Raw genomic sequence first — 27,100 nt, forward strand, 5'->3', positions numbered from 1 at the left:
AGAAAACATTAGTCTTTGTAGGCTAAATAAGTTTGGCCTAATAAACTTAACCAAAAAAAAAAAAAAAAAACTCGTTTCTGTCAAGTCAATTCCACTCATAACGACCCTATAGGACAAAGTAGAAATGCTTCATAGGGTTTCCAAGGCATGGCTGGTGGATTCAAACTGCAGACCTTTTGATTAGCAGCCAGAGCATTTAACCACTGTGCCACCATGGCTCCCAATAAACTTAAGAGATTAGCTAAAAATATTATCTTTAGTTGGGATTACTGGAGCATAATTTGAATACCAGTTGAAAAAAAGAATTTAATGATGAAGAAAAATTTGTACTAAATTACTTTCAGCTTTCAATTTCTGTGCTGTCCAATTTATATGACATTGAAAACTGCTTTAACTTTCTACATACTGGAGAGAACAATTTCAATTACATAAGGTTTTTAAAAATTCGTTTTGAAGTATCTCAAACATGTTGGTAAAGGAGCTTTCCTTGGAAATTCTTCGTTGAAGACTGTAAGACATTTCTGAATAAATACTCAATTTTCTGTAGGACTTGAGGCAAACTTCACACTAGCAATTGAATTGTGTAGCACGGATGTATTCTGCTTAACCATTTTGAATTAGCAATTTGATGAGCTGTCAAATCCTAAGGATGTTGATGGGTATAGCATGTTGAAGAAGCCCTGTGAGATAGATACCTGCTTCTGTACTTTGGAGCATAATTGACCGCTGAAAGGGAGCAAACATGTTTCTACCAAATTCCAGGTGTTAAAAAAAACTGTATTGATTTCCCCTGAAAATGGAATACTATTGTCTAAATTTCTGAGATTCTGATCAAAAACTTTTTTTCCATTTTGACTTTTAATGCTTTTCCACCAATTCCAGCTGTTAGAAGTCATAGGGAAATAAATGGTGGTTGTTGCTGATTATGAAATGTTTTCTAAGGCCCCTACTATTGGGATCAGTCAATTCACTTGACAATATTTTATTTTTATCTGGGGCTCATTTTGATATATAACAAAAACCTTCTGTGGAGGGTGTAAAGAGGTTTTTATATGTCCATGCAGTATTAGTATAAAGATGTTTTTAAAGGTGGTCTTTGTGACAAGAAGTTTGTCCGTGAATGATATGTATCTTGATGCTACTAGTATTTTAATGGGTTTTGGTTGTTACCTGGCATAATTTTTAAAATGAGATTCTGTTTGCATTTTCCAAAGGTGCCAATGGTACATAAAGGCCAAAATGAAGTCTGAAGAGAGAAGGAACCACTTACAGAATGGGCACTGTAAGTAGAGCAGTGACTCTGGCCGAGGCTGTCAGTCACCCCAGTGCTTCAACAGCTCATTTTAAACTTGCATCCGTTGAGTTGAGAAAGACAAAAGAAAAATCACTTTCAACCTTTCAGCATTAAGACTTTTCTTGCTTCCAGGTTTGTCACAGAAATCACACCTGCTTCTCATTAAATGATATTACCTTTTCCCAATTCTGCTTGCTGGAAACACGACAGACTTGGCTAAAAATACAAGTTGACTGATTATATCTAGTTATTTACTACTCACAGTGCTCCAGAACGTGAGCCGATTTTATTTAGTGGAGCATTCCAAACCCAAACCCACTGCCGTGAATTCGACTTCGACTCACATCAACCATACAGAAAAAAGTAGAGCCGCTCCATAGGGTTGCCAAGACTGTAATTTTTTTTTTTTTTTTTAAGGTTTACAGAGCAAATTAGTTTCTCATTAAACAATTAATACACATATTGTTTTTTGACATTGGTTGCCAACCTCTGTAAATCTTTATGGGAGCAGACTGCCACACTTTCTCCAGCAGAGCAGCTAGTGGGTTCAAACCACCTACCTTTTAGTTAACAGCAGAAGGCTTTAACCACTGTACCACCAGGGCTCCATAGAAATATTAAGGAGTCATTCCTTCTTGCAAGAACTGTCATTTAAACACAAAACAAATCAATTTACAATTCATTAACACTAAAAAAGAGAATCAGCTGCATACTCTTAGAATATGTATGAAATCCTTGAGCTGACTGAAAGGTTATATTCATTTGAAGGATCTCTTCCCAAACAAACTATAATTACCACTATAGTTGGTTTGATAATTGCCACCTTCTCTTCCCCCCAAAAAAAAAAATTTTTTTTTTTTTCTTCCCCAACACCTACCCCCACGATGCAAACTACTTTGTCAAGATCGTACCTCTATTGGAAACCCTGATGGTATAGTGGTTAAGAGCTACAGCTCCTAATCAAAAGGTCGGCAGTTCAAATCCACCAGCTGCTCCTTGGAAACCCTATGGGGCAGTTCTACTGTGTCCTTTAGGGTCACTATGAGTCAGAGTCAACTCTATGGCATGGGTATGGGTTCCTCTGTTGCGAGATACTGAATTAACAAAAAAGTGATGTTCACTAATCTAACTGCAGTCTAGAGATAATATGTGAAGCAACTAATTTACTCATCTTTTGTTTTATGGAACCCTGGTGGTGCAGTGGTTAAGCATTTGGCTGCTAACCAAAAGGTCAGCAGTTCGAACCCACCAGCTGCTTCTTAGAAATCCTATGGGACAGTTCTTCTCTGTCCTATAGGGTTGCTATGATTTGGAATTGACTCGATGACGAAAGGTTTTTTATTTCATACTGAACAAAAGGAATAAGAGGTTTTTCAATCTGTATCATCTTCCAGGCCAAAGAAAGGACTTAAGTGGAGAAATAATAAACTTGCAGCATGGTTTCGGGTAATTCTAAGGATCACATGTTTCTCGAAAAGTAGTCTAATGACCATGTATGCTAAAATGTTTAACCCTAACTCCCCAGGGTCTGATTCAGTAGGTCCAGGATTGGGCCAAGACATATTCATTTTTAGTAAGTTCTACCAAATTATTGTTTTGTACAATAAATTTGAGCCTCACTGCTTGGGAAAGGGAGGAAGAGGAAGAGCTGAGAGAGCTGATGTCTGGCATGGGAGACCTGCAGGTGCTGCAAATAGATGCAGAAACTTGGATCCAGACGCGTGGAAAGATGACTTACGCTGGGAAAACTCAAGATTCACTATGGGGTGTTTTTTACTGAGATGCTAAGGAAGAAGGTACTCCTGAAGTGCTTACTGTTTTCCAACTAGCAGTTTAGCATAAATGAAACCAGACGGATGCAGCAAGAAGCAATGAAAATAACCCAAGGCAGGAAAGGAGGTAGAAGAAAGAATAAGGATAACAAACAGAAGCTTAAGAAGACAGTGATGAGTTAAATTAATAACCAGATATTCAAAATTAGAACTAAGCTTGAGTTTTTTTTCTGTACTACATACTTTGTGTTTACAAGAAAAAGTGATATTAACTAACCAATCTATGCTGTCGAAATATGTATTACCTTAAAAAATGGAATGGTTTCATTGTTAAAACCATGTATGAGCTAATAAATAATATCTAAAAAAAAAAAAATTTTTTTTATTATCTGTACCTAAAGTAATGTTATCAGCTTGACCCTATTATCCAATTAAACCAAACCAAACCCATTGCCATCAAGTCAATTCTGACTCATAGCGATCCTATAGGACAGAATAGAACTGCCCCATAGGATTTCCAAGGAGCGGCTGGTATATTCGAGCTATTGACATTTTGGTTAACAGCGAGCTCTTCATCACTGTGCCACCAGGGCTCCATATATCCAGTTAGATACCACTAGTCATCTTGTAAAAAAGCTTGGGTGGCACAACGGGTTTACGATTGGCAGCTAACCTGAAGGTTGGTGGTGTGAACATACCCAGCAGCCCCAGGGGAGAAAGTCCTGGTGAACAGCTTCCATAAAGATTATTGTTGTTGTTGTCGGTGTTGTCAGGTGCCGTTGAGTTGGTTCTGACTCATGGTAACCCTAAGTACAACAGAATGAAACACCGGCCAGTCCTGCGCCATCCTCACAGTTGTTACGCTTGAGTCCATTGTTGCAGCCACTAGGTCAATCCATGTCTTTGAGAGTCTTCCTCTTGTTCAATGATCCTCTCCTTTACTTAGCATAATGTCCTTCTCCAGGGACTGGTTTCTCCTGATAACATGTACAAAGTACGTGAGACAAAGTCTTGCCATCCTTGATTCTAAGGAGCATTCTGGCTGTACTTCCTCCAAGACAGATTTGTTCATTCTCCTAGAAGTCCATGGTATATTTTTCACCAACACCTTAATTCAAAGGCATCAGTTCTTCTGTGGTATTCCTTATTCATTGTCCAGTTTTTGCATGCATATAAGGCGATGGAAGATATCATGGCTTAGATCAGATGCACCTTAGTCCTCAGAGTGACATCTTTGCTTTTTAACATCTTCGCTTTAAAGAGGTCTTGCAGCAGATTTGCTCAATGCAATGTGTCATTTGATATCTTGACTGCTGCTTCCAGGGGCATTGATTGTGAATCCAAGTAAAACGAAATTTTTGACAACTTCAATCCTTTCTCTGTTTATCATGATGTTGTTTATTGGTCCAGTTGTGAGGATTTTTGTTTTCTTTATTTTGAGGCTTAATCCGTACTGAAAGCTGTAGTCTTTGGTCTTCATCAGTAAGTGCTTCAAGTCCTCTTTCCATTCAGCAAACAAGGTTGTATCATCTGCATATCGTAGGTTATTAATGAGTCTTTCTGCAATCCTGATACCACATTCTTCTTCCTATAGTCCAACTTCCTAGATTATTTGCTCAGCAAACATTGAATAAGTATGATGAAAGGATACAACTGTGGTGCACACCTTTCCTGATTTTAAACCACGCAGTATCTCCTTGTTCTGTTTGAACGACTGCCTCTTGGTCTATGTACAGGTTCCGCATGAGCATAATTAAATGTTTTGCAATTCCCATTATGTTATCCATAATTCGTTATGATCCACACAGTCGAATGTCTTTGCTAGTCAATAAAACACAGGTAAACATCTTTCTGGTATTATCTGCTTTCAGCCAAGATCCATCTGACATCAGCAATGATATCCCTTATCTCATGTCCTCTTCTGAAACTGGCTTGAATTTCTGGCAGTTCCCTGTGGATGTACTGCTGCAACTACTTTTGAATGATCTTCAGCAATATTTTATCTGTGTGATATTGATATTTTTTATAATATCCACATTCTGTTAAATCACCTTTCTTTGGAATGGACACAAATATGAATCTCTTCCAGTCGGTTGGCCAGGTAGCTGTTTTCCAAATTTCTTGGCTTAGATAAGTGAGCACTTCCAGAGCTGAATCTGTTTGTTGAAACTTCTAAATTGGTACTCCGTCAATTCCTGGAGCCTTGTTTTTTGCCAATGCCTTCCGTGCATCATGGACATCTTCCTTCCTTGGACTTCATATGCTACCTCCTGGAATGATTTTGTGTCAGCCAATTCTTTTTGATACTGTACTTTGTGTATCCTTCAATCTTCTTTTGAGGCTTTCTGCATCATTTAATATTTTCCCCTTAGAATCCTTCAGTATTGCAACTTGAGTCTTGAATTTTCTCTTCATTTCTTTCAGCTTGAGAAATACCAAGTGTGTCCTTCCCTTTTGGTTTTCTAACTCTAGGTCTTTAAACATTACATTATAATATTTTACTGTGCCTTCTTGAGTCGCCCTTTGAAATCTTTAGTTCAGCTCCTTTATTTCATCATTTCTTCCTTTCACTTTAGTTACTCTACATTCAAGAGAAAGTTTCAGAATCTCTTCTGACATCCATTTTGGTCTTTTCTTTCTTTCCTGTCTTTTTAATGACCTCTTGCTTTCTTCATGTGTGATGTCCTTGATGTCATTCCACAACTCATCTGGTCTTTCGTCATTAGTGTTTAATGAGATAAATCTATTCTTGAGATGATCTCTAAATTCAGGGGAAATATATTCAAGGTCCTACTTTGTCTCTCATGGACTTGTTTGAATATTCTTCAGCTTCAGCTTGAACTCATATATGAGCAACTGATGGTCTGTTTCCCAGTCGGCCTCTGGCCTTGTTCTGACTGATGATATTGAGGTTTTCTATCACCTCTTTCCGCAGATGTAGTCGATTTGATTCCTGTGTATTCCATCTGGCGAAGTCCATGTGTATACTCACCATTTATGTTATTGAAAAAAGGTATTTATGATGAAGAAGTCGTTGGCCTTGCAGAATTTTATCATGTGATCTCCAACATAGTTTCTATCACCAAGACCATATTTTCCAATTACTGTTCCTTCTTTGTTTCCAACTTTCTCATTCCAATCACCCATAATTATCAATCCATCTTGACTGCATGTTTGATTAATTTCAGCCTGCAGAAATTGGTAAAATCTTCAATTTCTTCATCTTTGGCCTTAGTTGTTGGTGCATAAATTTGAATAATAGTCATATTAACTGGTCTTCTGTGTAGGCGCATAGATATTATCCTATACTGACAGCATTGTACTTCAGGATAGACCTAGAAATGCTCTTTTTGACAATGCATGCAACCCCATTCCTCTTCGATTTATGATTCCTGACTCTATGGGGCAGTTCTACTCTATCCTATAGAGTCGCTATAAGTTGGAATCGACTTGACGGCAGTGGGTTTTTTTTTGGGGGGGGGTGGGGGCATAGTATACCATAAAAAAAAAAAAATTATATGACTGTCCAATTCAAAGTGGCTAATGCCAATCCATTTCAGGTCACTAATGCCTAGGATATTGATGTTTATGCATTTCATTTCATTTTTGACAACTTCCAATTTTCTTAGATTCATACTTCGTGCATCCCATATTCCTATTATTAGTTGATGTTCATAGCTGTTGCTTCTCATTTCATCAGCAAATGAAGGTCCTGAAAGCTCAACTCTCCTTTGAGGAGGCAGCTCTTCCCCTATGGTATTTTGAGTGCCTTCCAACCTGAGGGGCTCATCTTCTGGCAATATCAGACAATGTTCTGCATGTATTCGTAAGGTTTTCACTGGCTAATTTTTTCAGAAGTAGACCACCAGGTACTTCTTCTTAGTCTGTCTTAGTCTGGAAGCTCAGCTGAAACCTGCCTACCATGGGTGGCCCTACTGGTATTTGAAATACCAGTGGCATAGCTTCCAGCATCACAGAAACACACAAGCCACCACAGTATGACAAACTGTGGGATCTGTAAAAATTACAGCCAAGAAAATCCTATAGAGCAGTTCTGCTCTGTAACACATGGGGTTGCCAGGAGATGATGGCCAACACGAGAGGCTGGCTCACAACAACAACAATCATCTAGTAACAGCTACTGTGGAAAAGGCAGAACACCTAGGATTTTAGTGTATAGTACACAGTCTGAAACCACGACTTCTACTAAATTACAAAAATATCACATAGACCATGAAAATAGCGGTCCAGACTACCTGTTCTCTTTTCCTCTGGCCTAAACTTTGTGAAATCAAGAAAAGCAAAAGCATTTCAGAATTATTGTCAGATCAAAGTATACTTGGAAATATGCTTTTCTGGTGTATTATGGGAAGTTCTAATCTCCTGGGTCCATAACCAGTACTATGAAGACAGTAGGCAGAATGTAATAAAAGCAAGAAATAGGCATCAAAGAACTCATGAAGCAAACCACTACTAATAATGGACATTTCATCGTCTCTTTCAAACTCATTTTACTATCTTATATTTGTTTGCTTTTGAGATTAAATTTCTCACTATATTTCTAAGGAGACCAAGACAATACTTAACTCTGGGTATTGCAAATCTTTCAAAACTAAAGAGCAACAAAACTAAATGTCATCCACTGTGCCACAAATTTAGCATTTGTCTTTTGATCCCTGCTAATTTGTATTCAACAAAGGTTTGCTATGTGCTTATTATCTGTAAAGCAATACCTAAGTCATTTGGAAAGATACAAAGATGTAGAAGAAATGATCCCCTGTCCTCCAGGATCTAGCAAGCTAAACTGAAAACAGACCAACAAGCAAACAGAAGAATATTCCTCAAGCAGTCTGTGATGGCTTCAGAGACACACAAATGAATATGTAAGCATACACACTCACATGTCCAAGGCATCCCTGTTCATCAACCTAACAGCTCATGGGCAGTGAGCACTGCACCCCCACCAGGGTGTAGCAGCCGTTGCACAACCAAGTGAACAGATGTGAGCCTTTGATGCCCATCTCTTACTCCAGGTTAGACAGGGAGTCATTCCTGGACCCTGTGCAATTTGGCATGGAAACAACTCCAAGAACACAGGAAACGGCCAGTGTCCTTAGTAGCTTTCCCTGGCACTGTGCCATGAGATCTGCTCTTTCCTGCTTGAGAGTTTCTGAAAGTCTCCACAGCTGGGCTTATGAGTTTAGGAAAATCAAGTGCTTAGAGTACAAAGAGTCCAGGAGGATCTCTAAGGAGTTTGCTTGTTTTGAGGGGAGACTTATGCCTCATTTCCATATGAAACTTACATCTAAGTTAGGTCAGATGTGAAATGTGTGGGTGTCAGTAGATGTGGGAGTTAATTAAACGTTTTACAGAAATATATAAATGCAATTTCTATAACCTATCGGCTCACTCTGTACAAAACCACCAGATCATGTTATATTAAGAGTTAGGTAAAACAAGGTTTGACCCCAAGTACTTGAAGTTTTAATACGTGTGTGGGGCAGGTGGGGGGGAGATAAGGGTCTTAGGAAGAGAAGAAAGAAAAGCTTGAGTAATTTAATAATAATGCTACTTCATTATGTCACTCCCTATTTTAAATATTTGCAAAATGTGTGTTTACTACAATCTTTTGTTCAATCTTTTATTTTGTTGCAGTACACTTCCCAGGAATAAAAACCTACATTGATCCTGATACATATGAGGACCCATCCCTAGCAGTCCATGAATTTGCAAAGGAGATTGATCCCTCAAGGATTCGCATCGAAAGAGTCATTGGGGCAGGTAAACTTAAAATCCATGGTTCTGAAGACATGACTCTTTAATGGCTTTGTTACTGGTCTATCCACAGTATAAGTCTTAACAGTTTTAGTCACTGAAAAAATGTAAGACACAGGAGTGTAAGCAAAATCAATCATCTTATATTTCTAATGCCATTGAAAAAACTATAGTAAGCTCCATATTCAATTTCCAAACAACGAGAAAAGTTATAAAAATATTTTTGGCATCCTATAGACTTCTTTCATTATGGAGATAAATTACAGTGAAACTAGCATGTTTCAGGGATTTATTTTGAAAATGAAACTTTGGAAGTTAGTCACAAGGTTATTATAGGTTTCCTAAAGTCCTACCATCTACAGACATACAAAAAAAAGATGAAATTCCAACTCATAGTGACCCTGTAGGACAGGGTAGAACTGCCACATAGAGTTCCAAGGAGTGCCTGGTAGATTCCAACTGCCGACCTTTTGGTTAGCAGCCATAGCTACTGGGTAGCCACTGGGCTACCAGAGCTCCAGATTTTTAAATACTCAAAACACTGTATTATCAAATCATTATGGATAAGTATAAATTTACTGTGAATCAGCCCCCAAGAATTTACGTTGTAAATTAGTTAAGGGTAGAGGCTAAACTATTACAACAGAGACCCCAGGACAAAAATTTATTCCTCTTCTGAGTACTTGACCTGAGGTGAGTAGTCCATGGTGAAAAAAGTTCTTTCAAGGACCTGGTTTCTCCTACTCTCTGCTCTGCCTTCTCCTAGAAAGCCATCCTTCTTTGCATGGTCAAAGCTGGGACAGCAGCACATCTGCCTTCCAGCCTCTGGGAAGGAAGTTAAAAAAAAAAAAAAGAGTTCAGTCTATTTGGCTTTGTCTTTAGGTCAATAACATGGACATTGCAAACACATCTACTCATATCTTATTGGCCCAAACACCATCATGTGGTCACACTTCGATGCAAGAGAGTTTGAAAATACCATCTCTGTCAGAACAGCCATCTGTGCAGCTAAAAGGGAGAAATCTATTGCTAAAATTTAGAATGGAGATTGGATACCAAGGGGAGATTTGGCCTCCTGTAGATACTGGATATCTGTGTAGTCCTTGAGAGAGAGCGTAGCACACCCAAGTGTGACCATTTCAGCCCTGCATCATGTCTTTGCAAAGGCAAAAAGAAAGCAACTGGTTATCTTCCGTCCCTTTTAAAGGCCTTCTTTTCCAGGGCCCAGCACAAAATGAAAATTGGGATCCCATGTTAAACATTTAATAAGAATTTCAAGGTGATGACAACAGAACATTAAACCAAGAGCAGTGCCCTTCTAAGCTCAAGGCTCTGTGTGACTGCGCAGGTCACATGCCCATGAAGCTGATCAAGTAGCTGCTTGGTGAATTAGTGCTACTGCAAGAATTAGTGCTCCTCAAGAATTCCAGGGATGTTTGGAGAAAGTTGTTCCTGTTACTTCATTCTATGCGCTAAGGACAGCCTCATCTACACAGGCCAGTGTCCCTTAGAGAGCAGATGCATGGATCCTATGCAGTTTATCCTAATGCTCTCAGCCAACAAGGCTGCCTCATCCAAAAGATTCAGAACCTGGAAAAGAACCACATCCTCTATCCTCTACTGCTGAATAAAAACACACTAACAAGCATTAAAAGCAAAATTGAATAAAGTGAGTGTATTTATTCATCTAGTTTTGGGGCTCATTTTCTTAAGATAGCAAAGGAAAGGAGGAGACAGGAAGTTAAATACTTTCCACTGCACACTGTCTTTGAATTTCTTCCTCTGGCCTCTGAGAAAAATTGACGTGTCTTTTGATAATGCACTGTTCAATGATGTTCTTTTGATAACGTACTGTTCAGTAGTCATATTGTAGAAACATATTCTGTTGTAGTCCTTTGTGGATAAACTCCAATGTCTGAAATTACAGTGTTGAAAGATAGCGTCAAGTATCTGTAGTATGAACAAAGTAAACTTTGCTTTAGGTTTAGTTTTTTAACCAAAGAATAAATTTTGCCCTAAAAAAAAAAATACTGCCAGAAAGAAATAACTATTAAAAAAACTATTTTAATATCATATTTCTTCTGCTCTATCTGAACTCTAATAAGTCATAATGAGCTTTGTTTCATTTGGCAAGGACAGAAAATTTAAACCATATAATCAATCCTTTATGTCAGTGTCTCTTTTACCAATCTTTATTCCTCTTTGATTATTTTAATTTTCAAACAATATACTCTGGGTCCTTTTGTGGTCAGTCTTCAGAACGCTATTAAAAATAAAAGTATGTCATGATACAAAGCTGTTGTAACATAACTTTCCTCTTTGTGCTCCCATCTAGTACTGCTCTGTTAATAAACGCCTTTAGGCCATGTTCCTAAAACTCCATCTGTGTGCGGGAAAACCTAGTGAATGTGTTTTCCAGGGCTCTAGTTGGTAGACACAATATATAATCATTAAATATTTCTTAAACAAGTTATAAGAAAGGAGCCTAAAAATCACCATATTAATATTTTCAGAAAGAAAAGAGCATGGGAAAAATATCACACCTGACCCGTCACATTTCTTAGCATATTCACTGAACAAATGTTTATTAGATGGTTAATGTTTGTTTATAAAAGTACTGTGCTAATGACATGTTGTCATTATGATCATCATATATATATATATATATATATTCAACATTTTTTACAACCTTTGTTTCGGGACTTTAGACTTTATAAAAATCCAAATACTATAAATGACAAAACCTAAGAAAATTTAATGAATCAGATTGTCTAAGCTATACAAATCCCCCATCTTTCACTGTAAATTCTACTTTTTTTTTCAATGAGTTTTTTAGGACACATACATACACATATATATCACTATTCTGTTTAATAGTGGCAGCTTATCTTTGTTCATCAATACAGGCTTGAATTTCCATGAAAATGCACATTTCCATTTAAATGAAGTGAGCAGCCCTGTTGCATAGGAGACTATCAAGATCATCTATCTCCTTTGAATTTTTTGCATCATAAAATGAAATACTGTGGCCAGAGGACTGTAAAACAGAAATTCCCAGGCTAAAAGAGCCAAGTCAGATTAAGATAAAATCATTATTTTACACATACTTGTATTTCTTCTTGAGAGATAATGAGGAAACTGGTAAACTGAATTTTAATCATGGTCTGGAAAAGGTCACTGAAAGGCTATCCTTTTATCAGGACAGTACTGAACCCAAACCATTATAAGAAAAAGTTGCTTAGCAGAGTATCTATAATTTTGAAACAATATGCCATTGAAAAAAATCATTCTTCTGTCTTTAAATCCATAGGGCACCCCTCTTATATTCGACCTTCCCTCTTCCCCTAGTTTCAACGGAAATGCATAATATCTGCCTGTCATTCATATTTTATCCCTTTATCTGTACAAAACTCATTATTGTCTCCACTATCAGCCTTCTCTTCCCCTGGCTTAGTGTCACCATATTTTTTCTCTTCTTAGAATAGTCCAAGAAGTTTTAATTGTTGGTTTCTCAGCAATCATCTTCAGGTAAAAGAAAGTCAAAAGGACAAAAAAAAAAAGAAAGCCCAACATAAAGAGGTGATTGTCAAACAAGTGATTTATTCAGATTAATATTCAGGAGGTTTTTTTGGGAGGCCTCCCATCTATGTCCTTCATGATGTCTATAGCAAATGTTTGCCTTATATGTCTTTCCCAATTCCCTTGCCAACCCCATAGCCTGGCCAGCCCGTCTCTTCTTTCTAGTCTAGAATGTATTTTTTACTTATCTTAAAAAAAAAAAAAAAAACTCCCTCATCCTCTCTATTATTTTTGTTCCTCTTCTACAGCTATATCATACTTTCTTGGTGCATGACAACTGGGAATGTAGGCAGTATTCCAGATGTGGCTTCACAGTTTGGTTTTCCAAGAAGAAACTTATGTTTATGGCCCATTTCCTCAAAATTTAAATTAGATTATCTATCAAATGTAGGTTTTGTTCTTGTCCATCAACTTAAAAGATTTTAGGTAAAAGTCAGATCAATTTTCTTTTCTATTCTTGGAAATACCATTGCACAACCAATAAACTGAGAATAGAATCAACAACAGATAACAGCAAGACCTTTGTGCCTTTCTTTTAAGAATTTTATAGCTTTCTAAGTCAGCTGAATAATGAAGGATGGATTTTATTCATTTCCCTAAACATAACCAAATAAATAGAAAGACACAGACTGAAGCCAGACAGACCCACCCTTGATCACAGCTTTGCTATTAACTCACCCCTCAGCAATTAAGTAATCTTCCAGAAATTTGGTTTGCTTATTTATAGAATGGACTCATATTATAATGACACACATTGAGAATCTACCATACGACAGGCACTCAACGAGTAGGTAGGAGCTTGATTTTTAGGTTAAAAAGAATACGTTTTTTACATTCAGTTGAGATGACTGAAAAGAATGATACTCCATGCCCAATTCTGAAAATACTTCATGACATAAATATCTACCTATGACAAATTTGACAATCTATGCCTTAGGTAACTGGAATGAGATGTCTGATTTTCAGAGTTAGTTGAAAATTAGTAATGAAAAATGAAGTTTCATTTTCTCAGTATATTAACAGCTACACCTATATCAATGATTTTTTTTCTTCTCTTTTTAATTTTCTTCTTAGTGAATGAAACTCAAAACTTTATTTTCCTTATATCTTGTGCTATTGTTATTTATTATATGCAAGGATTTATAACAAGTCATGTAATGAGATGAGTGTAACAAAATTTAATAGGCTTTAATTTTTTTTAACCGTCTACACCTCAATACTCAACATCTTATTTTGGGTACCATTTAGTGTACATTTGACATCTCACATACACATTTCCCAATCGTGCAAGTTGTTTTGTCAGAGTAGCTAGCTGATAAATACTTGTTGAACATTTATATGTAAATGAGCAAATGGCTATTTCTATCTGTTTTTTCAACAAAAAACCTAATACAGGATGTAAATTCATGTCTGATACAACTAATATAATATAAAACCAAACACGTAATGTATTCAAGTAAAAAGACAGGAGAACAAATTTACAAAAAATCTTTATGAATTAAAATTTAGGCATCACCTTATATTAGTAATTTACCTGATAAATTAGACCAAAATTATAGACTTTACTGTAAATTTTGTATTTACATAGTGAAATAGAGACTCTAACAGAGAATAATACATTGAGATAGTATAACAAAGGAGGTAACTGAGTTTTCCTTTTTTTCTAATTCTGATTTGTATATTGCTAAAATATTTGGTGAAATGAAGAAATCTTGGCACCTATTTTCAAAAGGGAACTCCAGGGAGATAAGAGAAGATGGGATAAATCTCTGGAATGAAAAAAATTCTGTGAGGCTAAGAACAGAAGACCCACACACACATCAACAGTAGCAGCATTAACCCCATAGATTACTAAACTGTATTAGTTATCCTTGCGGGATAACAAATCACACCAAAACTTAAAACAGTATTTATTACCTCGCAGTTTCTGTAGATCAAGAATTCAGGCATGACTTAGCTGCTACAGTGTCTCTCACAAGGTTGAAATCAAGGTGTCGGCCAAGGCTGTGGTCTCATCTGAAGGCTCAACTGGGCAAGAATCCACTTTTCGACTCATTCACACAGCTGAGGACAGGATGCAGTCCCTCGAGGATTGTTGGACTGAGGGGCTTAGTTCTTCACTGGATGTTAGCTACAGGACATTCAATTTCTTTCCATGTGGGCCTCTCCAACATGGCAGCTTGCTTCATCAAATCAGCAAGAGAGACAGTGTGCTAGCAAAAGAGAAATCATAATCTTTTGTAACCTGATCGTGGAAATGATATCACCTTTGCTATATTCTGTGGGTTACAAGTACAATACTAGGTTCAGCCCACACTCAAGGGGAAAAGATTTCACAAGGATGTGAATACCAGGAGATGGAGATCATTTCAAATCATCTTAGGAGTCTGCCTACCCTTTATACTAATGTTTCTGAAATTTGAGCATCATTTGGAGTTTTAAGTTTAAAATGAATATATTCAAGGTGGCAAGGTCTTTCATTCAGAACATAATTCGAGGAATAAGTTTAGATAAAATTTGAATCTAATCCTGAAAGTCTCTTTTGTAAAGAAGTGAAAAGTTCTTTGTGCTCCAAGATAATTTAATAATGCCATACACTCAATAATGCTGCTTAAGAGACCATGTATGTATCTACATTGGTTAATAGAAAGATGTGAATTAAGGCCACAGATTTAATTATATAATTTGTTTGTGCCATACTATAGTTTATCTGTCATGTGGCAATTGGTTGATTGTTCCCATAGTGATACTTGTTTTCTCAATCTAATTCTCTGTGTATTTAACTAACGGCCTTTGTCTTTGTACACTGTCCAGGTTATCCATTGCTATGTAACAAGCCATTCAAAAACTTTGTGGCTTCAAATAACAATCACTTCATTTACTCATAATTCTGTCAGCCAACAATTTGGGCCTGACTCAGCTGGGAAGTTTTTCTGCTGGTCTCACCGGAAGTCACTTTTATGACTGCAATCATCTGAGGCTTGACTGGATGGCCTCATGTAAGGCAGTTGGTGATGGCTGTCAGGTGATTGGTCTCAGCTAGGATGGTTTGTCTCTGCTCCATATGGCCTCTTGTTCCCCAACAGGCTAGATATGGCCATGTCAGGGCAGTGTTCCAAGCAGATGCAAGCAAGAGTTGTAATGAATGCTTCTTGAGACCTTGGCTCTGAACTCCTTCAACACAACTCTGACACATTATATTTGTCAAAGCAAGTCACACAAGGCCAGCCCAGATTTTATGAGGTGGAAAAATAGATCCCACCTCTTGATAAAAGAAGCAGCAAAGTCACATGCAAAGGGGCATGCATACAGGCTTCAGAGGAGTTAGCGGCCATTTTAATCTACCACGTGCTGATAGTTTAAAAAAGAGAGAACCAAGTATTACTTTTCAAGTCCAGTATAGATAACAGATCGTGAATTTATTTTGCCTCTAAGACCATTTTCCCTTTGAACCTCAACATTTTCCTTATTTAGCAACTGCTAGATAATTGGCCTGGAGTTAGATATTATGAGGCTTAAAAATGAATGATAGAAGAATCTGCTTCCTTGTAACACTAGATATAATCTTGTAACACTGCCCGCTGGTCCTTGTTCTGCACATTGAACTTATACAAAGTAAACCTAATCCTTCTTCTGCCCCATACCATGGCTCTTCAAATATTTGAAGGCAGCATTTATGAACCTCATAAATTTTTTCCAGACTAAATTGTCTAAAGCTTTAAACCATTTCTATCTTGGGACATGATTTCTGGATGCCTTGTCATTCTGGTCACCTTATGCTGGAGAACTGGAGTTTTGTTGGGTTTTTTTTCCACGAGTCTTTCCAGATCTGAACCCAATACTCCAAATACTTCTAATCAATGCAGAAGCAGAGCTAGCACCTTTCCCACTACGCCTTTATTAATGTAGCTTTAGAGTTTGCATTCTTTTTGAACAGCTGCCACACATTGTTTGCATAAGGAGAGCCTACTATCAGCTTAACCCATCTAGACTTCCTAAGATGAATTGCTGTTAATCCAGACCTGTTTCTGTACTCGTCCAATTGACTTTATTACTCTGAGTGCAAGGCTATATTTTATTTATATACCCACATTATATATCTATCTGAAAAAACAAGCCCTTGTCATCAAGTCAATTCTAGCTCCTAGCGGTCTCGTGTGTTACAGAGTAGAACTGCTCCACAGGGGCTTCTTAGCTGTAATTGTTATGAAAGGAGATCACCAGGCCTTTCTTCTGTGGCACTGCTGAAAGGGTTTGAACAATCAGTGTTCCAGTTAGCAGCCAATCACCACACAGGGACCATAAAGCTATATAAACCATATATATTTTCTATCTATCTGTCTATAAAACAAAAACCCAAAACCCATTGCTGCTGAGTTAATCCCAACTCATAGCAACCCTATAGAAGAGAGGTTTCCAAGGAGCAACTGGTGGATTCGAACTGCTGACCTTTTGGTTGGCAATTGAACTCTTAACCACGGAGCCACAAGGGCCCCATCTGTCTATACAAGTATATTATACATAATATATCTGTGGTGTAGGGCTTTATCTTAGAAAATTGTTAGAGTGATACTCAGATTTGACATGCATAAACTTGTTTAGTTTATTGCGAGGAATCATGGCAAGGCATGCAACTAAGACCTCACAACATTCATATAAAACCAGAAAAATCAGAATTAACAATTACAATGATAGTTCAATGGCTAGAGTCTAAATCCTTATGTTTAGGCTTTTACCTTTAAGAGAGGTCTCAGGAGGAAGGCTTAACTATGTCTCAAACTCGGTGAAAGTCCCTCATAGCTAGGGTACAAGGTTGGTGGTGGCAGGCAAAATCTCAGTTCTATCTCTGCCTTCTCTCAGTGAGTGAGCAGAAATTTAGGTTGTATATGTGAATTTATCACTTTGGCTCCACAGGACAAGGGCCAGTATGACATCAAAGACTAGCAGGGTATGTCTTCTTTCTAGGGTTACAAACTAGCCAAATAACCCATCTTTTCTTTAAGGTTAGAGATTAGGGGGATTGTTTAAAGATTGACTATGTTTTTTTGTGTCACAGCATGCCGGGTCAAAGTGAATTTCAAGGTTGCTTTCATTCTTTACAGACTTCATATGCTTTTAAGTCTTGGTTCAAATATTTCTAAATAACTTTCTAGTGACTAATAGGTTAGAGAGACGCACAAATGTAGGCATATTCCTGTTTCTGTTTATATTATGAATGCTTATACATATAAATTTTGAAAACATAATAGTGTCTTATACCTTATGGGGTGAATGTGAAACAGACGACCAATTGCTTATATGCCAGTTCAAGCTGAAGCTGAAGAAAATTAAAACAAGTTCACAAGAGCCAAAATATGATCTTGAGTATATCCCACCTGAATTTGGAAACCATCTAAAGAATAGATTTGATGCATTGAACACTATTGACCAAAGACCAGACGAGTTGTAGGATGACATCAAGGACATCATACACGAAGAAAGCAAAAGATCATTAAAAAGACAGAAAAGAAAGAAAAGGCCAAAATGGATGTCAAAAGAGACTCTGAAACTTGCTCTTGAACATAGAGTAGCTAAAGCAAAAGGAAGAACTGATGAAGTAAAAGAGCTGAACGGAAAACTTCAAAAAGCAGCTTGAGAAGACAAAGTAAAGTATTATAATGAAATGTGCAAAGACCTGGAGTTAGAAAACCAAAAGGGAAGAACGCACTTGGCATTTCTCAAGCTGAAAGAACTGAAGAAAAAAATCAAACCTCGAGTTGCAACATTGAAAGATTCTATAGGGAAAATATTGAACGATGCAAGAAGCATCAAAAGAAAGTGGAAGGAATAGACAGGGTCACTGTTCTAAAAACATTTGGTCTACATTCGACCATTTCAGGAGGTAGTATATGATCAAGAACCTATGGTATTGAAGGAAGAAGTCCAAGCTGCACTGAAGACAATGGTAAAAAACAAAGCTCCAGGAACCGATGTAATATTAACTGAGATGTTTCAACCAATGGATGCAGCACTGGAGGTGCTCACTCCTCTATGCCAAGAAATTTGGAAGACAGCTACCTGGCCAGCCCACTGGAATAAATCTGTACTTATGACCATTTCGAAGAGAGGTCATCGAACAGAATTCAGAAATTATTGAAAAATATTAACATCACATGCAAAGAAAACTTTGCTGAAGATAATTCAAAAACTGTTGCAGCAGTACATCAACAGGGAACTGCCAGAAATTCAAGCCAGATTCAGAAGAGGACAAGGAATGAGGGATATCATTGCTGATGTCAGGTGAATCTTGGCTGAAACCAGAGAATACCAGAAAGATGTTTGCCTGTGTTTTATTGACTATCCAAAGGCATTCGACTGTGTGGATCATACCTAATTATGGATAATATTTCAAAGAATGGGGATTCCATAATTCTTAATTGTGTTCATGTGAAACATGTACATAGACCAAGAGGCAGTTGTTCAAACAGAACAAGGTAATACTCCCAGTAAAAAGAAAAAAACAGTTGCTGTCGAGTTGATTCCTGCTCATAGTGACCCCATAGGCCAGAATAGAACTGCCTATTAGGGTTGCCAAGGAGCAGCTGGTGGATTCGAACTACCAGCCTTTTGGTTGGCAGCCCAGCTTTAACCACTGCACCACCAGGGCTCCAAGGGGAGAAGGATACTGCATGGTTTAAGATCATGAAAGGTGTGTATCAGTGTTGTACCCTTTCAAGATACTTATTAAATCTGTATGCTGAGCAAATAATCCAAGAAGTTGAACTATATGAAGAAGAACGGGACATCAGGATTGGAGGAAGACTCATTAACAACAGTCGATATACAGATGACACAACCTTGCTTGCTGAAAGTGAAGAGGACTTGAAGCACTTACTGATGAAGATCAAAGACCACAGCCTTCGGTATGGATTAAACCTCAACATAAAGAAAACAAAAATCCTCACAGCTGGACCAATAAGCAACATCATAGTAAACAGAGAAAAATTGAAGTTGTCAAGGATTTCGTTTTGCTTGGATCCACAATCAATGCCCATGGAACAGCAGTCAAGAAATCAAACAACATATTGCATTGGGCAAATCCGCTACCAAAAAAAACTCTTTAAAGTGTTGAAAAGCAAAGATGTCACTTTGAGGGTTAAGGTGTGCCTGCTCCAAGCTATGGTGTCTTCAATCACCTCATATGCATGCAAAAGCTGGACAACGAATAAGAAGACGAAAGAAGAATCGATGCATTCGAATTATGTTGTTGGCAAAGAATATTGAATATACCATGGACTTCCAGAAGAACACACAAGTTTGTCTTGCAGGATGTAAAGCCAGAGTGCTCCTTGGAAGCAAGGATGGTGAGACTTAGTCTCATACACTTGGAACATGCTATTAGGAGGGACCAGTCCCTGGAAAAGGACATCATGCTTGGTAAGGTAGAGGGTCAGTGGAAAAGAAGACCCTCGATGAGATGAATTGACACAGTGGCTGCAACAATGGGCTCAAACATAGCAACAATTGCAAGGATGGTGCAGGACCGGGCAGTGTTTTGTTTTCTTGTACACAGGATCACTATGAGTCAGAACCGACTGAGCGGCGCCTAACAACATACGTTATGAGCTTTGAGATCATTACAGAAACATACAGTACAATATCTTTTCATATTACCATTTCATAAATATGCCTGCTAAACTTCATTATGTTTCCCTAGGTAAATTTTCCCAGCCTGTCCACGTCCTCTTTCATCTCTATTTTATCAACCAATACAATTATCATCCTTCCCTCTATCATCCTTTATTTGCCCTGATTTGCAAGTTAGCTTTGTGTCTTTATCATAACTGAGCTCAGAGCTCCCTGTGCAGCAGTTATTTAATACACTCTCCAATTTTCTTTCTCATTGGGATAATTATATTTGCATTGTTGGAATTCTGTATTTTATATACTCCTATCCCTCAGCCTTTATAAAAAAAAAAAAAAAATAGAATCTCTAATTACAAGATTGTGTCCAAACCATGTACATTTTTTAACTGTCACCCTGAAGTTTAATATTTACAATCATGACCAGTGTTTCGTTGTGTTGTTTTTCTGTTTTTCCTTCTGCTAGGCAGTTAGGTATCTTAAAATGAAAACAGTCACTTTTTACCAAGTTCGCACCCCTTTCATTTCCCAGTCTTTTTTTCACAACTAATTCCAAGTAACAGCTTCTGTTGACTTTTTGAAAAATGAAAACAGCAGTAAGGCAGGTATTTATGATCTTTTATAACCTCTCATTTATTGCTTTACAAGATGGAGTCAATAAGCTCACAGGATGGGAAAGTGTTTTCTCTAAAGGATTTTTGGGGGCTTGAAGTAGTACATGGGCCTTCCCTGTGGTCTAATGCAGTTCCTTGTTTAAATGGAAAACACTGACATTCTGTTCCTGTCAGAACTTTTCCCTCTTTTGCTTCATCCTATCAGGAAATGTAGTCTCTCTTTGATGTTAATAGTAGATAAGATTTAATAAATGTTCACATGCTTAAGGTAGACTTTATAATGTACTTTCATCACTAAGAATACATGCTATTGTTATTTTTACAGATAAGGAAACTGAGGCTTATAGAGATTAAATTACTTAGTCCAACAAAGTGAACCAGCTTGTAAATGGTAGAGCTAAAGTCAACCCTAGAGTGGTAGCCTGACTTCAGAACCCAAGCTCTCATTAACTCCTATTTTGTTACAAATGGCCTTTTGTATTCTGAATTTATATTTCCTCTGTAAGAATATTTTCCTTGGCACTTGTACAATTGCTGTTTCTTAAACCATCATTTCTTACCACAATCTCCTTTTATCTTAGATGAATTTGGTTGTGTTACTTGATTTCATTACAGCCATCTGGGAATCACTTCCCAGCTCCACATCATGGAGGCTACACTGTAGTTGCTGAGCTGTTTTTCTATGATTTGTAGGGTTTATTGTCACAAATTGTCACCACCACTACCCAACTCTCATTGCACTGGCCAATGAAAAGCCAGGTGCCTTAGCAGGACCAAAATTATTGTGGAAGATGGCTACTGTCATGAAGTCATTCTTTAGGGTAAGATCACAAGTTTCCCTCATTAAAAGTACAGTTCATATGTTCTTATGCCCTACATCAATCAAATCAGCAAATCCTGTCATCTCAGTCTTCAATACATATCCCAGAATCAACCCTTTTTACCACTTCGCAGCTAACATAGCTATCTAATCTGACCTGTCAACATCTCTCCTGGCCTCCTTGCTTCCATCTTCACCCCTCTACAGTGTGTTCTCCACACGCAGCACTCAGGGGACACCTTTGAAATGTAAATCAGATTGTGTCACTCTTGTGCTCAAAGCCCTCCAATCACTCCATGACTTATTCAGAGTAAAAGCCTAGTCATCTATCTAGCTACCTTTCCAACTTCATCTCCCACAACCTGTTGTCACTCACTGCTCTTTGCTCTTCTTCAAACATGCCAGCGTGCACACTCCCATCTCAAAACCGTTGCACTTGATGTTCCATCTAACTGGAAAGCTCCTAGGTGCAGTAACGCCAGGGCTCCTTTCCTTACTCCCTCATGTCCTCCAACCTCTCATAATATTACTTTATCTGAGAGACCGTTTTGTTGTTGTTGTCTGGTGCACTCCAATCAGCTCCAACTCATAACAACCCCGTATATAACATAACTACACATTGCCCAGTTCCTGTGCTATCCTTGCAATGGTTGCTAAGTTTGAACCCATTCTTGCAGCCACCATGCCCATCTATCTCTTTGTGGGTCTTCCTCTTTTTCACTGACCCTCTACTTTACCAAGCATGATGTCCTTCTCTAGGGACTGGTCCCTCCTGATAACGTGTCCAAAGTAAGTGAGACAAAGTCTCACTAACCTAGCTTCTAAGGAGCATTCTAACTGTACTTTCTCCAAAACAAACTTGTTCGTTCGTCTGGATGTCTATGCTATATTCAGTATTCTTCACCAACACCACAATTTGAATGCTTCAATTCTTCTTTGGTCTTCCGCTTTCATTGTACAGTGTTCAAATGCATATGAGGCGATTGAAAATACCATGTCTTGGGTCAGGCACACCTTAGTCCTCAAAGTGGCAAAGAGACCATTTAGGACCTAGGTAATTAAAATAGCAACCACCCACAGCACTCTCTCCCACTCTCACCTTGCTTTTTCTCCACAGCAGTTATTACCAACTGGCATTTATTTGTTTTGTTTGGTTTTGCCTATTGTCTGACTTCTCCTTTGTCTCTCTTATTCACTGCTCTACCCTCAGCCCTTTTAGCAATGCTTGGCAGGTGGCAGATGTGACATAAGTTATATTGAATGGATGTACAATTCACAATTTACAAAACTGATAAAAAGTATGAATTCATCCATTAAGTGACTTTTGTCCTCAAAAGGCTTATAGCCTATTGTAGGTTTGGGGGGAGGGAAACAAGATAGCAGTTCTTCTTCTACAATCCCATGGGTTAAGTACTGTGATGGAGGCAAGATAAGGGTGCAACAGCATCTCCGAGAAAGGACACATAAGGCAAATGGGGGGTTCAAGAAGGCTTGCCAAAAGATATGACTATATCCTGGAGAGATTGGAGAACAACTGAAAAATTTTAGAATTATGTAGTCAGAGTCACAATTAAAATGACCACTCTGATGTCAGTGTGGGGAAAGGACTGAGATAAGAAGTGGTGATTGGCAGTAGAGAAACCAGTAAGAATGCATGGACTCATAAGGGCAAGGCACACAGGACAAGGGACAAGACTCAGGTTTCTAACCAGAATGACTGAGGCGAAGAACAGGAAGACCATATTTGGGAGAAGATCAGACATGCTGAGTTCCATGGGGGAGAATCTAGTAGCTTTCCAGCCAAGAATCTAAGTCTAGGCTATTTTGTTCTTGTTTTTATATCTTGTTTCTTCGTAAATAAAATATGAATCCTCCATTTTAAAGAGTTTTCAGTTTTAAGTACATACATTATGCTTCGATGTTAAGACAATGACTTCTACCAAAAGCTGAAAATCACTGTGATCTTGATACAATAAATAACACTTCTTTACTCCATTAGCTATAATATCCCTATGAAGACAAGAAATGAACTGATACAGACTGAAAAGGTCTTCATTGCAATGTTGAGCCCTGCCCCATAGGAAGCAAATCTGTAAGACACAATGCCCAGTGTCTATGACCAGGGCAGCAAGAGAAAAGGGAAATGTTAATTCTGCCCAAGAAGGAGGAGGAATGCCTTGACAAAGTTTCAGTAAAGTCCAGAGACTTTGTTGACATAGCAACCTGTTGGAGCATGGGCCAAATTTTTGTATAAGCCCATAACAGGCTGACAGAAATCTTAAGAGGTGGGAAGAGAGTTAAATTTCATTTTTCAAAAAGCAAATTTGAAAACAACAACAACAAAAAAAAAAATGTGGGTTGTTGTCTCACATTTGATACATTAGCTTTTTAAGTTTCACTTCTTGATTGATGGTTCAGATGTTGATAAGAAAAGAGTGGAAACCTTTTTCTTCACTGCATGAAATTTAACAGCCCTCTCCACAAAAGCCGCCGTCAAATGAATTGGAAGATGCCAAACTGCTATTAGGAAATTTCATTTATAAAGACTTTATTTTTTTCCATCTTTTTAAAAATGTTAATTTTTAAAATCAAAGTGACTTGCACATATCTAAAAAAATAGTTTGAAAAGAGATGGATTTATAATGAAAAGCACAGAATAACAGTCTTCCCCTGTCTCATTCAACCCAAGCCTTATTCATCTGTGGCAAAAAAAAGAAAAAATTTAATACTGATTCTGTTTTTAGTTCTGGTGGTTACTTTCATATCCATTTTAACTTAGACATTATCTATTGACTTCCTGTTATCACAGATAAAGCTTTAGCTGCCATAGACCACACAACATCTTCTCTCCATGTACTTGTTACCTGTGTAACTAATGTTACATTTGTAGCTTTAAATATTATGTTTAAGTCTCTAGACCTTATCTCAGTAAATATATAAACACTATTTTTATACTTAGGATAGTTTCTTACTTAGCCTCAAAATTGAAATGTAAAAACAACTTATCTATCAAATGACGATACTGATACTGACAAAATGTTTTGTCTCTTTCTGGTAGGATTTATAATATGGGAGTTCTTGGCAGTCAGATGTCATTTTCTGATAAACTGGGAAGAAAATCTTAGCATTTCTAAACATAACTGAAGAATTATGTAGATCCTTTTTAATGGCGCCACCTTCTCTGGAGTAGGTTTGCTCTTCTGATGACCTCTAGTAATGCTGCTGGAAACTCATGACTAAGCTTCTCTACAGCAGGGTTCAGCAAACCATAACCCACAAGCCAAATCACCTATTTTTGTAAATAAAGTCCTATTGGAAAACAGCCACACCCATGTGTTTGCTTATTGTCTATGGCTGATTTTGTACTACAGGAGTTGAATAGTTGCATACCATCCAGCCCTTAACAGAAGCTTACTGATCCCTGCTCTAGATAGCTCTAGAGTAGAATATCATTCAGTGTATCCAAAATTTTCACTTTGGCCACTTTAACAATTGTATTTCTGAATCCTGCTCTCCTCCTGCTTCCATCTGGACTGATACCTGGGTCTCATCCCTTGCTCCTAAGTTGGAGCCATTATTTCCTATATCCCATGGTCTTCCTTTCTCTTGATCTACTATCTCCATTTTTCTGCAATAAATCCTTTACTGGCTTCCTAACTAAGGGTAAATATTTTGCATAGGAATTACATTATCTGGATTCCTTTACATCTGAAAATGCGTGTATAAGAAAATATTATAAATAACTATTCTGCATGTAGAATTCCAGTTTAAAAATACATTTTCCATCTGAATTTTAAAGGCATTCTTCCACGGTCCTCTAGAAGGCAGGACTGCTGCTGGCAAGTTGTGTGTTGTGAGGATTTTACCTCAAAATTAGAAATGCTTATGCTAAACAAAGAGGGGAAACCCTGGTGGCATAGTGGTTAAGACCTACAGCTGCTAAACAAAAGGTCAGCAGTTCAAATCCACCATGTGCTGTTTGAAAACTCTATGGGGCAGTTCTACTCTGTCCTATAGGGTTGCAATGAGTTGGAACTGACTCAATGGCAACGGGTTTGGTTTGGTTTTGCCATTGTTTTCCTTTCAAAAAAGCAACCTTTTGTCTCCCTTCTTATGCCCTGCTACACCCACTAACATTCTCCAGTTACCTTCCATCTTCAAAAAATTGTTGAGCTCTCATCTTCTAGTGTCCCACCTTTTGTCCTCTCTGTCCTTAAGGGTTTGTTGTTCTTGTGTGCCATTGAGTTGATTCTGTCTCATAGTGACCCTATAGGACCGAGCAGAACTGTCCCATAGGGTTTCCTAGGCTATAATCTTTATGGGAGCAGATCACCATGTCATTTCTCTTGGGGAGCCACTGGTGGGTTTAAATTCCTGACCTTAAGAATAGCAGCCAAGCTCTTAGCCACTGTGCCACCAGGGCTCCTTCTTAAAGGTTTATACCTAGATCGTTTTTGTTTGTTTGTTTGCTTGCTTGCTTGTTTGTTTGTTTGTTTTCCTGTATTATTGCTAGAGGGGCCTCAGAAAGGAAAAGAAGATACACATTTTTTTTAATAATTTTTATTGTGCTTTAAGTGAAAGTTTACAAATTAAGTCAGTCTGTCAAACATAAGCCTATATACACCTTACTACATACTCCCATTTACTCTACCCCTAATGAGTCAGGACCCTCCCTCACTCCAGTCTCTCCTTTCATGACCGTTTTGCCAGTTTCTAACCCTCTCTACCCTCCCATCTCCCTCCAGACAGGAGATGCCAACACAGTCTCAAGTGTCCACCCGATACAAGTAGCTCACTCTTCATCAGCATCTCTCTCCAACCCACTGTCCAGTCCCTTCCATGTCTGAGGAGTTGTCTTCCAGAACGGTTCTTGTCCTGGGTCAACAGAAGGTGTGGGGACCATGACCGCTGGGATTCTTCTAGTCTCAGTCAAACCATTAACTCTGGTGTTTTTATGAGAATTTGGGGTCTGCATCCCACTGATCTCCTGCTCCCTCAGGGGTTCTCTGTTGTGCTCCCTGCCAGGGCAGTCATCGGTTGTGGGTGGACACCATCTAGTTCTTCTGGTCTCAGAATGATGTAAGTCTCTAGTTCATGTGGCCCTTTCTACCTCTTGGGCTCATAGTTATCTTGTGACCTTGGTGTTCCTCATTCTCCTTTGATCCAGGTGGGTTGAGACCAATTGGTGCATCTTAGATGGCCACTTGTTAGCATTTAAGACCCCAGACGTCACACTTCAAAGTGGGATACAGAATGTTTTCATAATAGAATTATTTTGCCAATTGACTTAGAAGTCCCCTTAAGCCATAGTCCCCAAACCCCTGCCCTTGCTCTGCTGACCTTCAAAGTATTCAGTTTATCCTGGAAACTTCTTTGCTTTTAGTCCAGTCCAGTTGAGCTGACCTTCCATGTATTGAGTATCGTCCTTCCCTTCACCTAAAGTAGTTCTTATCTACTAACTAATCAGTAAATAACCCTCTCCCACCCTCCCTCCCTCCCCCCCTCGTAACCACAAAAGTATGTGTTCTTCTCAGTTTATACTATTTCTCAAGATCTTATAATAGTGGTCTTATACAATATTTGTCCTTTTGCAACTGACTAATTTCACTCAGCATAATGCCTT

At 38.1% G+C, this 27,100-nt stretch overlaps 1 protein-coding gene across 1 annotated transcript in view; it reads left to right on the top strand.

Annotated features, from left to right (window-relative positions):
• The window catches only part of EPHA6 (EPH receptor A6), a 1,119,052-nt gene that overhangs the window by 814,833 nt on the left and 277,119 nt on the right, over window positions 1-27,100 (top strand). The window contains 2 exon segments of the mRNA XM_049857907.1: window positions 1,215-1,282; window positions 8,722-8,847. Coding sequence (XP_049713864.1) covers window positions 1,215-1,282; window positions 8,722-8,847 — 194 coding nt within the window.

The sequence above is a fragment of the Elephas maximus genome, chromosome 18 (genome assembly GCF_024166365.1).
Source record: "Elephas maximus indicus isolate mEleMax1 chromosome 18, mEleMax1 primary haplotype, whole genome shotgun sequence".
Classification (NCBI taxonomy): domain Eukaryota; kingdom Metazoa; phylum Chordata; class Mammalia; order Proboscidea; family Elephantidae; genus Elephas; species Elephas maximus.